At 37.4% G+C, this 12,680-nt stretch overlaps 1 protein-coding gene across 1 annotated transcript in view; it reads left to right on the top strand.

Moving 5' to 3' along the window:
* Positions 1 to 12,269, top strand: part of Oga (O-GlcNAcase) — a 31,363-nt gene extending 19,094 nt beyond the window's left edge. The window contains exons 11-16 of the mRNA XM_047552737.1: positions 2,619 to 2,704; positions 3,658 to 3,762; positions 5,006 to 5,091; positions 5,333 to 5,525; positions 9,204 to 9,363; positions 10,124 to 12,269. Coding sequence (XP_047408693.1) covers positions 2,619 to 2,704; positions 3,658 to 3,762; positions 5,006 to 5,091; positions 5,333 to 5,525; positions 9,204 to 9,363; positions 10,124 to 10,260 — 767 coding nt within the window. The 3' untranslated portion in view covers positions 10,261 to 12,269. The remainder of the gene's footprint in view (positions 1 to 2,618; positions 2,705 to 3,657; positions 3,763 to 5,005; positions 5,092 to 5,332; positions 5,526 to 9,203; positions 9,364 to 10,123) is intronic.
* The last annotated feature ends 411 nt before the right edge of the window (positions 12,270 to 12,680 follow it).

Below are 12,680 nucleotides of genomic sequence, written 5' to 3'. Positions count from 1 at the left end.
CGGTATTATTTCACGTGACTTTTTCTTTATCCCTTTACCAAGTAATTGGTTTTAGCAGGGGATGGAAATTATAGTCCCCTAAAAACTCTACTTCTTTCACTGGACTTTCATATGTCTCCTTTGAAAACAATGATGTTCCAGAAATTCTCAAAACTTGGTAAGAAGCACCAGCATGGCCAAGTTTCTCCAGGGACCTCATTTCATTTCCAGGTTTTCAGCCAGCTATAAGGGTTATGTAATGGACTTACACATGGCACACAGCAGGCAGCAAAGCTGACTGACATGTCATAGTTTTCATAGTAGTCACAAATACTATTATGGGTATCATGGTCTTAGTTATGAAACAGATGGTCTGAAACATCGTGAGCTTAGATTAACAAGTCTCATTTTCTGTCCATATACCTTTGGGCTGTTAAATATTAAAAAAATAACAGTTTTCCTGTGATATAACTGAGTGTTAAAAATTGAGTCTCTGAAAGTTTATTTGAAACTGCAGAATTTCCTTTGGGTTGCTGTATATATATATTAGCACAATAAGTAGAAAAGAGAATTTTAACCCTCTTGTTATAAGACTCCAGGACACTTATTGTAGGTAGGAGATGTCTGACTTTAGGCTCAGGAAAACCCTCTGTAGTAGTTGTTGAATGACAGCATTTGCCTTCTAGGCTTCTGACCAGGGAGTTATAATTAATCCTTAGAGGAATTTAAATCTTAAATTTCTAAGGCCACTAGAAATTTTGAACTTAAGTATAGACTATTGAACTTAAGAACATATGATTTTAAATGTTTTTCAACTTTTTAATTCAAGAATTATTAAAATTTAAATTGAGTATGTACAATATTGTTTCTTAGGCTTTATCTCTGTGTTATGCAATTATTGGGGTAACTTTCCCAATTTATAGAGATAGTGGTTGTACAACCTCAAGGTCAGAGCCTCTTAGAAGTTTTCAGTAACCATCTGGGCATTAACTTAGCTCTAAAAAAGCTCACAACAGGGAGAGTATCTTTATGGTTCTATAGTAATTTCAGGGGGTTAATTATTAGAATCTTTTGTTTTCCTCCTCTCCAGTCCAGCTGGCATTCAGTCCTTTAAAGAATGTGGCTATGCAGTACTTTTGATTACTAACGACTTCTATTATCTTCTTCCCCATTGTGTACAGATGGGAGAATCCTCAGCACAAGTGTCTACTACTATTGGATGGACAGCGGCAGATGTTCACAGCGCGTCATGATTAATTAGTTTAAATTGAAAGGTTCTATCTGTGAGGTAGCTCAGGTAGATTTAAGGGCATTAGGCATGAACTGAAGTCACGTTTGCGCAGCGACTGAGGCATTAACCATGTTTTCATTTACACAGCTCTTCGTACATGCAGCTTTTTTATTGTAATAATAGTTGGAAGTGCTAGTTATGTTGTAGTCTCAAAGTGGGGGGTAGGGGAAATTGGCTGAATTTAAAGTTCGAGAAGTATAGTTTTTCCCTGCAGTGTAAATCACTGAGTTATGGAATAGGGCAAGTTCTCTATAGTCTAAATTTTGACCCTATTTCATATTTATTTTATAAATATTACATTCTGTGTTTTTTGAAAAATACCCCTACCCTTAAAACATGACAAACTGAGATATAATCTCTTAATGGGTTGAATTGTCGACAAAAAATTTGGTTTGCTTTGGGACTGTCTGACTAGCACACTATATCTTGTACTGATGAGACTGTTAACTTGAACAGGAGGTAGAATGCTGTCTTCCAATGGAAAAGAACTATATTGCGCTGCTTTATTTTGTCAGAAGACTAGGCAGATGATTTGGATTTGGCTTCTTAACATTTGCTTTTTATTATCTTTTAAATGAAGTTGATTAAGTGGTGATTTAACTGACATCTGGACCTCAAAACCTGCCATTCCATTCATGTGTTCAGTGCATTACAAAGATGATAATGACTGATCAGAGGAACCAGAAAATGTCATGATTTTAAGAAAAAAATGTTTTTAACACTGAACAAATTAGAATTAATTGGCTCTCATTTCTTAGTACTTGCCTGACTGGTATTATACTAGCCATGTCTAAATTTGAATGATCCTTGTCCAAAAAAAATTTTTTTTCATTGTGTTTCATTTTGTCAACTTGATAACAAGTTCTTTTATTTATTTTGCTAACCTTAGTTTTCTGACAAGATTACCCTCCTACCCCCCTTTCCCTCTCCTGTACCCTTCCTCAAAATGTAAAATGTGACTTCAGACAGGTTTAATTCCTTCATGGGCTGTGATAATAAGATAGAATCTATCTCATTCATTTCAGTTTGTAGTTATAATGGCTTGATTTATATAACTATATCTAGGAAGTGTACAAACTTGACCCAAACTTGAGACTTAATTTTCCTTCCAACAATTAAACAGCAAATAGAACTGTTAACAGTTTTTCATTAACCAGAGGAAGGAACATCAGTATTGAAATTCCATTATAATTTTTAAAAATAATTATTATCACAGCCTTGCCCTGAAACCCTGGATTATTATTGTTAGAGAGCTATTTCCACAAGTGTTTGTTAGTTTGTTGGACATTTGAGACCCCAGGAAATCCCCTTTCTCGTAACGTTCTCCGCTTGGATCTGATCTCAACAGGGTGTCGTAGTCATTCTTCAGCACAGTTCTTAATTGGAGACCAAGAACCCTGGGCCTTTAGAGGTGGTCTAGCAGGAGAGTTCCAGGTATCAAATATGAATTCACAACTGAATTGACATTTTCTTTGTTTTATGAGAAACCTTATTTTGCGCATCAGATGGCTGGAAGGATTGGTCTGCCGAAGGCTTTCTAGTCCCAAATTCAATTTAGTTACATAGCTGGATTTTAAATCAAATTTTCCTCCTCTTTCACAGTAATTTCTGAAGGAGATGCTGCCAATCCCCCCCGCGCCTGCGAAGCGCAGCGGCTCTAGGTATACACTTCACATTGTTTCTTTGCAGGTCGCACAGCATTTTAATCTGCGCCCGCAATGCACAATGCGCGCATGCTTGTCTGCCAGTGAAAACTCCATGAGCAAATAAGATGATCATTATGCATGGGTAAAAGGTGAAAGGGCTTTGGATATTTTTTCCAGTTAGTTTATAAATATAACTTGATTGAAAGAATAGTCCATTAGTGAAAACATTTTTTGCTTTTGGAATTTGTTCATGGACTTTTCAGGTGCTCTACTTTTCTCCCCCCAACAGGTGCTCTGCTGCGCACAGCAAACTGAAGCGCATTGCTTTGGGGATAAAGCGTCTCCTGGACAGATAACCCTCTTCAGACCAAACCTCTCCTCCTGACATTCTGTTCTGCCATCTTTTAATAGGAAGATGGTCTATTTAAGATTGGTTTTTTAAAAAAACATAGTTGTCGTAATTGGAATAGTTTTTTGTTACTGTTTTTTTATTGTAAATTTAAATTCCCATTACTATGCCACTAAAAGCTGTGTAACTCAGTTTGGGTAATTTCTGTGCAGAAGCACTTCCCTATCCCAGCAAAGAGGTGTTTATATTAGTAAAGCATAGTACACCCCTCTTCTTTAGGTCTGCCTGCAGTAGCCAGTTAATGTTAAGTTGGTAATCTGCAGTGCACACTCATTTAAAGAAATGGATATCTTCCCAATGCTAATCCGTCTCCTTTTTTTTTCCTTCCACAGCGTTTGCTGCCAATTGATGGGGCAAATGATCTATTTTTCCAACCACCCCCACTAACTCCTACCTCCAAAGTTTATACTATCAGACCATATTTTCCTAAAGATGAGGTAATTGTCTACCTATCAACTTGGTGAATGGTTGTTATAAACTCACAACTTTCCTTTTAACTCAATGGTTAAGAAAAAAGTCTCTTCTGTCTTAAAATAAGAATTTTGTATTTTGTGGTACTAGGGATCAAACTGAGAGCCTTGTTCGTTATAGGCAAGCATATACCACTGAGCTATACCCTAACCTTTAAAGTACAAACTTTTAGATGAGGATGTTAAATAAAATATTGAACACAAGAGGAGGAAATATAAGAGAAATTGGAGGAAAAACCTAAGGAGTAAAGTTAAGGACTCCTGTCATCTTGTGCAGGTCCTTTAATTCCTCTTGTAAAAAAGTCAAATGAAATGTATTAAAAGTTGGAATTACAAAACAGGTAATGTCGGACTTACTAAACAGTTAATGTCTTTGTTTTTTGTTTTTGTTTTTTTTTTTTTTTTTTTCTTTTGGTACTGAGAAACCCAGGGTCCGTTTAGCTACATCCCCACCCCTTTTATTTTTTTGAGACAAGGTCTTGCTAAGTTGCTTAGGGTCTCACCAAGTTGCTGAAATGGGCTTCAAACTTGCAATCCTCTTGCCTTAGCCTCCTGAGTTGCTGGTATTATAGGCACATACCAGCACCACAACTGTGTCTAAATGACTGTTAATCCTTGACTGGTTTTCTCCAATATGTTGTTACATAATTTTCTGTTGTGCCTATAGGCTGTTGATGATCATTTATGGGAAAAGGCAAGGCTGTTTAAATACAGCAATATTAAAACAGTAACATTTCTTATTTTAAAAATAAGAACTATTCTTATGTTTTAGAAAGTTAAGAGACTCAAACTCAAAATGTGCCTTTTTTTTTTTAAGTATTGGGGATTAAACCAAATACTTTACCTCCTGGATTATATCCCAGCCTTTTTTTATTTTTTCTTTTGAGACAGATTGTTGTTAGGTTGTTGAAACTGGCCTGGAACTTGGCCTCACAAGTTGCTGGGTTTTCCTGGCATTGAAATCTACAGTTTACTACCAAAACCCATCTCCCACAAAACAGTTTTTATTGTTTACTAAAACCATGCTGTTTTCCACTGGTCTTACAGGTCTGGACCAAAGAATAAATCTTTATTTAACAAAGCACAGGTGATATTTCTGACAGGACAGACATTTTGTCACTCTGTCCCCAAATTGACATATAAATCATATTGTTGATAGATTCAGTTGCCATTTTTCTTGAAGTGTTCCTTAACTAGATTGTATTTTCAGGCTTCCGTGTACAAGATTTGCAGAGAAATGTATGATGATGGAGTGGGTTTACCTTTTCAAAGTCAACCTGACCTTATTGGAGACAAGTATGTGGTGACTATTTGGATTTGGGAGTAGACATTTTATGGTCAGGTTTATCTGGTGAGGGGAGGTGATGATGGAATTTTTTTTTTTTTAAGTTCCATTTTAGTAAAATCTGAAAATCAGTATGTGTGTGTGTCTATTTGCTTTTATATCAAATGTAGTTTCCAAAAGATCATTCAAGTACATTCTGAATTTGTATTAGTAACTTAACAAGCTCACTCTGGCCTCTTTCCTTCTGAGCAGGTTAGTAGGAGGGCTGCTTTCCCTCAGCCTGGATTACTGTTTTGTCCTAGAAGACGAAGATGGTATATGTGGTTACGCCTTAGGCACTGTCGATGTGACCCCCTTCATTAAAAAATGTAAAATTTCCTGGATTCCCTTCATGCAGGAGAAGTACACAAAGCCAAATGGTGACAAAGAACTCTCTGAGGCCGAGGTAATATACTGGTTTAGAATTATACTACAGTAATAGTTCTGTTCTATTTACTTTTGCAGTACTGGGGATTGTACCATGTGCTTCATATATGTGCTACTGAGCATTCTTTCCCCATCCCACACCCCTTGTGTTTGTGTATGTGTTTTGCTGGGAATTGAACCCAGGGTCTCATGCATACTAGACAAGTACTCTACCACTGAACTACATTCCCAGTCCCATATCCCTTTTTTTGCAACAAAAATCTTGCAAAGCTTCCCAAACTGGTCTTGAACTTGGGATCTTCCTGCCCTAGCCTCTTGAGTAAGTAGGATTATGGGCATGAGTCACCATGCCTGGCTTGTCTTATTTTTTTTTAATGACATACTTGTTAAGCGCTGTGACTGAGTCGTAGAGTGCTTGCCTAGCATGTGTGAAGCACTGGGTTCAATCCTCAGCACCACATTAAAAAAATTAATAAATAAATAAAATACTTGTTAAAATATAAAAGTAAGCCTGGTGTGGTAGCCCCTACCTGTAATCTCAGGTGTTCAGGAGGCTGAGGCAAGAAGATGACAAATTTAAGGCCAGCCTGGGCAACATAGTGAGACCTCATCAAAAATTTTTAAAAAGGGCTGTAGCTCAGTGGTACAGTGCCTCTAGGGGTTCAGTCTCCAGTACTGTTAGTGAAAGAAGGAATGAATCATAAAATCTCAGTACTTTCCAAGTTAATTTCTTAAAGGAAGTCTTAGTACTTTTTAAAAAATTTTAAACAAGATGTTAGCTTTGATGGGAAGACTAAGATTCTTTTTTTCTAGGATAATTTCTCTCTACTTAAAGGTAATTTTCTATCTACTTAAAGATAGATTGCTCTGCCTGTAAAAACTCTGTGGAAAAAGGTTGTAAAATTACCTTGGTTTTAAAATGCTATATAAAAAACAAAAGTTCTCCCATCATACAGAGCATACAAAGATTTTTATGTTTTTATTGTTAGAGCAAAACAACTTACTAAAGAGCTAAATGTGAACAAGTCATAATGGAGAAAGGGTTTATTTTCATAAAACCAATATTTTTCCCATACAAATTCCATTTGAGGTCAGTCAGAACATACCATTGCTTTGCACCATGATCAACCAGAGGAAGGAAGAGTTGTGCTCCATTTGTGTACAGTGTGTCCAAATGCATTCTGTCGTGTATAACTAATTAGAACAAATTAAAAATAGAACTAAAAAAAATACATACCATTGGCAATTCACACAAGCACACCATTGGCAATATGCTTGTGCATATATTATCAATTACCTTATGTAAAATAGGGAATGGGGCCAGACGCAGTAGTGCATGCCTGTAATCCCAGGGACTCAGGAGAATAAGGCAGGATGATCTCAATTTGGGGGGCGATGGGGGGAAGATGAGGGGAAGAAGTAAGTAAAAGAATTACTATAGAATATGGGTGGAGTGCAGTTTTCTGAGATGTATTACAGATGGCCCCCAACTGATGATAGTCCAATTTACAATTCTTTTCTTTTTTTACTTTATGGTACAAAAGCAATATACATTCAGTAGAAACTATACTTCAGTTTTGAACTTGGTTTTCCTAGCTACCAGTAAACATTTTGATATGCTTCATGAAGCTGGGCAGCAGCAGCAGGAGCAAGCCACATGTTTCAGTCAGTCAGCTGATCAAGGCGGGAAACAACTGATACTTATAATGTATGGTCGTCCATCATTATCCACAGTAAATTGGTTCCAGGTCTACCCCAACCATACCCCTATGAATACCAAAATCTGATGATGCTTAAACCCACTATATCAAATGGTCTTTTTGTGTGTAATCTACATATGTCCTCCCATATGCTTCTTGGTGTGTGTGTGTGTTGCTTTTTACTTTTTTTTTTAAAGGGAGGGTATGGAAAATATAACACTAATGAATGAAGTACCCCAAAAAGCTACAAAACAGAAAAATGGATTTACTATGATCAGAAAGCACAGATACCTATGGCTTCCTTCCATATATTCTGCAACATTTCTAGATTACTTACTAATACCTAATAAAATGTAAATCCTATATTGTTTAGGGAATAATAGCAAGGAAAAAAGATCTTACATACTCTATACAGAAACCCCCACACACCCCAAATTTTACATTTTGAAAGTGGGTTTTACTGTGTTGCCCAGCCTGGTGTTGGACTTCAGTGATCCATCGATTTGCACCTGTCTCTCGAGTAGCTGGATGTGTGTGCTACCACACCAGTCCCCCAAATATTTCTTTAAAATATTTTTTAGTTGTCAATGAATTTTTATTTATATGTGGTGCTGAGAATCAAACCACTTCCTTACACATGCGTGGCAAGCTCTCTACCACTGAGCTACGACCCCAGGCCTCCAAATATTTTTGATTCCCATGAACCTGCTAGTATGAAGGGCTGACACCCTGTGCTGTGTTGGTAAGCTATGATGTTCAGGTTAGGTACACTAAACTCATTTTGGGGAAGGATACTGGTGATTGAACTCAGGGATGCTTTACCACTGAGCTATATCCCCAGCCCTTTTTATTGAGACAGTTTCACTAACTTGCAAAGGCTGGCCTCAAAATTTTGGATCCTCCTGTCTCAACCTCTCAGGTTGATGGGATTACAGGCACATGTTACCATGACCAGTTATAAATGCACTTGTGAGTTGCAGTACTTTGAATTTATAGTCCCCATCATAAGTTGAGCATCTTTATTTTAAAACACCATAAGAATATGTTGGGTACTCAGGGCAAGTTTAGGTAATTAACATGTCTTATTTGTCAGAAGGCTAACTTGCCTTCTCAGTCATGCATTTTACATTATACTTAAATAACAGTGAAGTACATTAACTTTTTTTAAGAAATTCATGTTTTCAATAGTTTTAGATTCTAGAAAAGTTGCAAAGTTAACAGAATTCCTGTATACCTCTGACCCATATTCAACATTTGTTAAATAAATCTAAGAAGCCAACATGGGATCTGTTACTATTAACTAAGTTCCAAACCTTTTTTTTTTTTTTTTTTAAAGGTACTAGGGGTTGAACTAGGGTGCTTTACTACTGAGCTATATCCCCAGACCTTTTTATTTTGAGACAGGGTCTCACTAAGTTGCTGAGGCTGGCCCCAAACTTTCAATATTATTATCTCAGCCTCCTGAGTCACTGGGATTATAGGCATGTACCATTTTAGAAGAATTTTTTTTTTTTTTTTTTTGCGGTGCTGGGGATCGAACTCAGGGACTTGTGCTTGCAATGCAAGCACTCTACCAACTGAGCTATATCCCCAGCTTAGCTATCTCCCCAGCGGCATGTACCATTTTATTGACCAGTTTTTCCACTAATTTCCTTATTCTATTCCAAGATTCAATTCAGGATATAACATTGCATTTAAATAAACTTTTTTTTTTTTTTTTTTTTGGTGGTGGTTCTAGGGATTGAACCTCAGGGCTTATGCTTGATGATAGGCAAGTGCTATACCACTGAACTATACCCCAGCTCCCTAGAAAGCAGCAAAGCTTTGAACATGAAAAATGCTTCAACTTGAATCATAAGCTAATTAATTCTGTGGTGATAATTTTGTAATGTCTGGAAGAATTACTAAATATTGCTTCCATTTTCCTATTGCTGAGTTCTAGGATATAAATATATAATGGGTAACTATTGAAAGTGAAAAGATTCTAATTTTTGCAGAAAATAATGTTGAGTTTCCATGAAGAACAGGAAGTGTTGCCAGAAACTTTCCTTGCCAACTTCCCTTCTCTGATAAAGATGGATATTCACAAAAAAGTAACTGACCCAAGTGTAGCCAAGAGTATGATGGCTTGCCTCCTGTCTTCACTGAAGGCTAATGGTGAGTACATAAGGAGTTGGCATTGTTTGAGCAAGGGAATTTGAAACAGGAAAGAAGTGAATTGTGAATCTGTACTCTTAATATTTGTTGGTGTGTGTGCATGTGGGGGTTATGTGAGAAAGAGATGGGTCTTTCTTACTATGTTTACCTGCAACTCCTGGGCTGAAGCAGTCCTCCCACCTCAGCCTACAGAGTACCTGAGACTATAGCCACATGCTACTATATCCAACTTATGGCTTATTTTCTGAATTATTAGTGGTGTAAGAATTCCATGTATATTAATCGTTGAAAAATGCTACTTTTCTTTTATAGTTGAAAATTAACCTAAAGGAGAAACTTCTTTGGGAATTAGATTTTGGTAGTACTAGGGATCAAACCCAGGGCCTTGTGCATGTCAGGCAGTACTCCACCACAGAGCTACACTCAATCCTTTTTAATTTTGATATAGGGTTTTACTATGTTGCCCAGGCTTGGCCTTGTACTTGGAATCCTTCTGCCTCAGCCTCCCTAGTGGGTTTTTGGGTGTGCACCTCTAAGCTTGGCTCAGTCTTGAGGTTTCTTATACCCTGTTCCTCAAAAGATTTTGCAAAGAGTTTTACTCACTTGAATATTATTATGAATTTTTTAAATGGTTATGAAATTTAAGGACTGCTATAGACAAGCTTATTATCTATATTAAATATATTATGATTATTTCTAATTCATATCCATAATTTTCCTCATCAAGTGACTTACTTATGTTTTGGAATTTTATTTTTAGGCTCCCGGGGGGCTTTCTGTGAAGTGAGACCAGATGATAAAAGAATTCTGGAATTTTACAGCAAGTTAGGCTGTTTTGAAATTGCAAAAATGGAAGGATTTCCAAAGGATGTGGTTATACTTGGTCGGAGCCTGTGACACTGTTGGCACCGTGAACTGTCCAAAAGTCTCTTAACTCCACCTTGTGGTTGGTGGTTGGGGTCTTCATACAGTTCTGCGTCTGGAGCGGCAACATATCAGTCAATTTGAATTGAAAACAAAGACGACTTTGTAAAATTCACCCATCACACTTTCAGACTCCTTACTGGTTGGAAGAAGATAGTATACTGCTGCGAATTCTGTATGAAACAGATGTGGGGCCCCTCATCTGGGTCTTGTGTCTTGTGTTAGGTGCCAAGACCTCTTAGGTGGGCTTATAGGGAGGGTCTTCAATAAATGTAGTCAGCACTATTTTTCTGTATCCGGTGTTGCATTTCTCACCTAAGAGTAATCAAAATCACTTCTGGCATCCTCCTTGGTTTATTGAATGAAATGTCTCATTCTTTAGAGACATGCAGAGTTGAGAAAGAGTTTAGTGGGTTTCAGAGGCTTCAGGGTTGATTTTCCCAGGTGGGATGGTTGTGGTGTTAGTTTAAGATGAATAAATGATTTCAATTTTGGGCAATTTTTCTGCTTTTTGTAAAGCTATGGCCAATTGTCTCCTGTAGTAACCATTGGTTCAGGCATGTTGTACTTTGTAGGGACAAATGTGCAGTTGTTTGTGGTAAAAGCCTAAAATTGACAAACTTGTAAATTTCTTTGTATATAAACTAGGTGTAACTTGACTATCACTATCCTTTTTGTTTACGGTTTTGGTAATTTTTGTTTTCTTTTTTAAAATGAAAAGGTGTTGCAGGATGGCACTTTGAATTAGCAAATCAACAGAAGGTGGATTTTCCTTTTTGTCTTTTTTTTTCCATAATAAGTTTTAAAGTGCCTCCCACCTAGGGGCTAGGTCATAACCTTTTTGGGTATGAGAGCCTAACTTTTTAGATCTGTTGCAAAATGCAGTCACTTCTGGAAATTAACCTCAATAACAGATCAGCATGTGAAATGTTAGTTTTGACATCTGTCAAATAGGGTAAGGAGACTGAATGTTTTTTGCCTTTAGATCAGTTGTCCTTTAATCTGAAGACCTGTTACTACAGATTTAAATCAGTCTTTAATTCTTGCATGATTTTATCTAATTTTTAAAAAAAATGAGCACACTTTAACCAGTGATTTATGGCTACCCCTGTTTTTCCTTTAATCACAGGTTCTGAAAGCTTCATGTATTTTAATTTGGAATTGGTGTTTTTAAGGGTTCTGTGCATGAGGCTGTCAGGTAATTTCTGCAGGATTCATTTTTTTCATCATGGCTGGCTGACTTCTCCATAGATTCATAACAGTATTTTGTTATCTTGCTTCCCTGCAGTTTGCATCAGCTATTTAATTTTGAGCTGAATGAGGGGAGAGGGACAAAGAAGGAAACTTGAAACAGATTTGCCTTCATAGATCTCCACTAGTGTGGGCTTTGAATGAGGCTTAAAGCATTGTATGTAGTGGTATCTAGTGACTTCCATTGGAGGCCCAAGTGTATGCCCAGTGGGTGAGAAGGAAGGAGGCCTCTTTGTTCTTAGGGTAGAACTCTTTTTAACTGATAAAATGTAGTGTGTTGGCAAGCTGAAAACAAGTTTGCATTTTTGAAGACTGAGGTGAAGGTAAGATCCCTATCCTTACTAGATATTAAGACAGTTGAATGTTTGTCTTATTTTGACATCTCAAGCACTAGTGGACAATTAACAGCATTATATCTGGAGGATTTTGGAGTCATCCTCATGTGGGATCAGGATTTTAAAACAAGTGCTTTTGGTTTTATCTTGGTTTTTAATAATCCCTTTGGCTGGCCTCTGGTCACACGTGCTAATAACTGTGCAACAGATGTCCAAGTCTATACCTTCATCACTATAGGATCATAAAGTGCTATGCTATCTTCCATGGTTATGAATATTTATTAAGGTTGGAATGACATTTCATTGATTGTTTAGATCACAGCTCAGTTCCTGTAGAAAACGAACTGTAAAACTATCGGAAGACCATGCAAGAGGCTAAATAAAACTTGAAGTGAATGTGTGTGGTGTCGTACTGCCTGCATCTACTTCTGTCTCCCCCCCCCCCCCCCCCCACGCGCGCACACATACACCTTTTCTCTGAACTCTAATGCCTCATCTTAGAGCAGGGAGGTATTCCTTCTCTTGAATAGGCAGCCCTCCCCTATTCCCATCTCCAGTAAGTCTTCCAGTTTTTCTCAGGGCAAAAGGAGCTAAAGAAAAGTAGACTAATTTTTAGCAAAGCCACTCTCTTGCCACAGTTATAACCTGGGCAGTTTCTTTAATGTAACAGGCTAGGAATGCAGTTTGCCTGCCTCCCTGTTCAAAGGGGGAAAGATGGGGGAAGTACCTTAAATTTTGATATAGAAAGGAATTGCCATTCAGGTGTCTAGACAGGAGCATCACAAGTTCAAGGCCAGCCTCAGCTAG

This window comes from Sciurus carolinensis, chromosome 5 (genome assembly GCF_902686445.1).
Source record: "Sciurus carolinensis chromosome 5, mSciCar1.2, whole genome shotgun sequence".
In the NCBI taxonomy this organism is placed as follows: domain Eukaryota; kingdom Metazoa; phylum Chordata; class Mammalia; order Rodentia; family Sciuridae; genus Sciurus; species Sciurus carolinensis.
The sequence above is the reverse complement of the archived record's forward strand: the minus strand, read 5'-3'. Positions and strand labels throughout refer to the sequence as shown.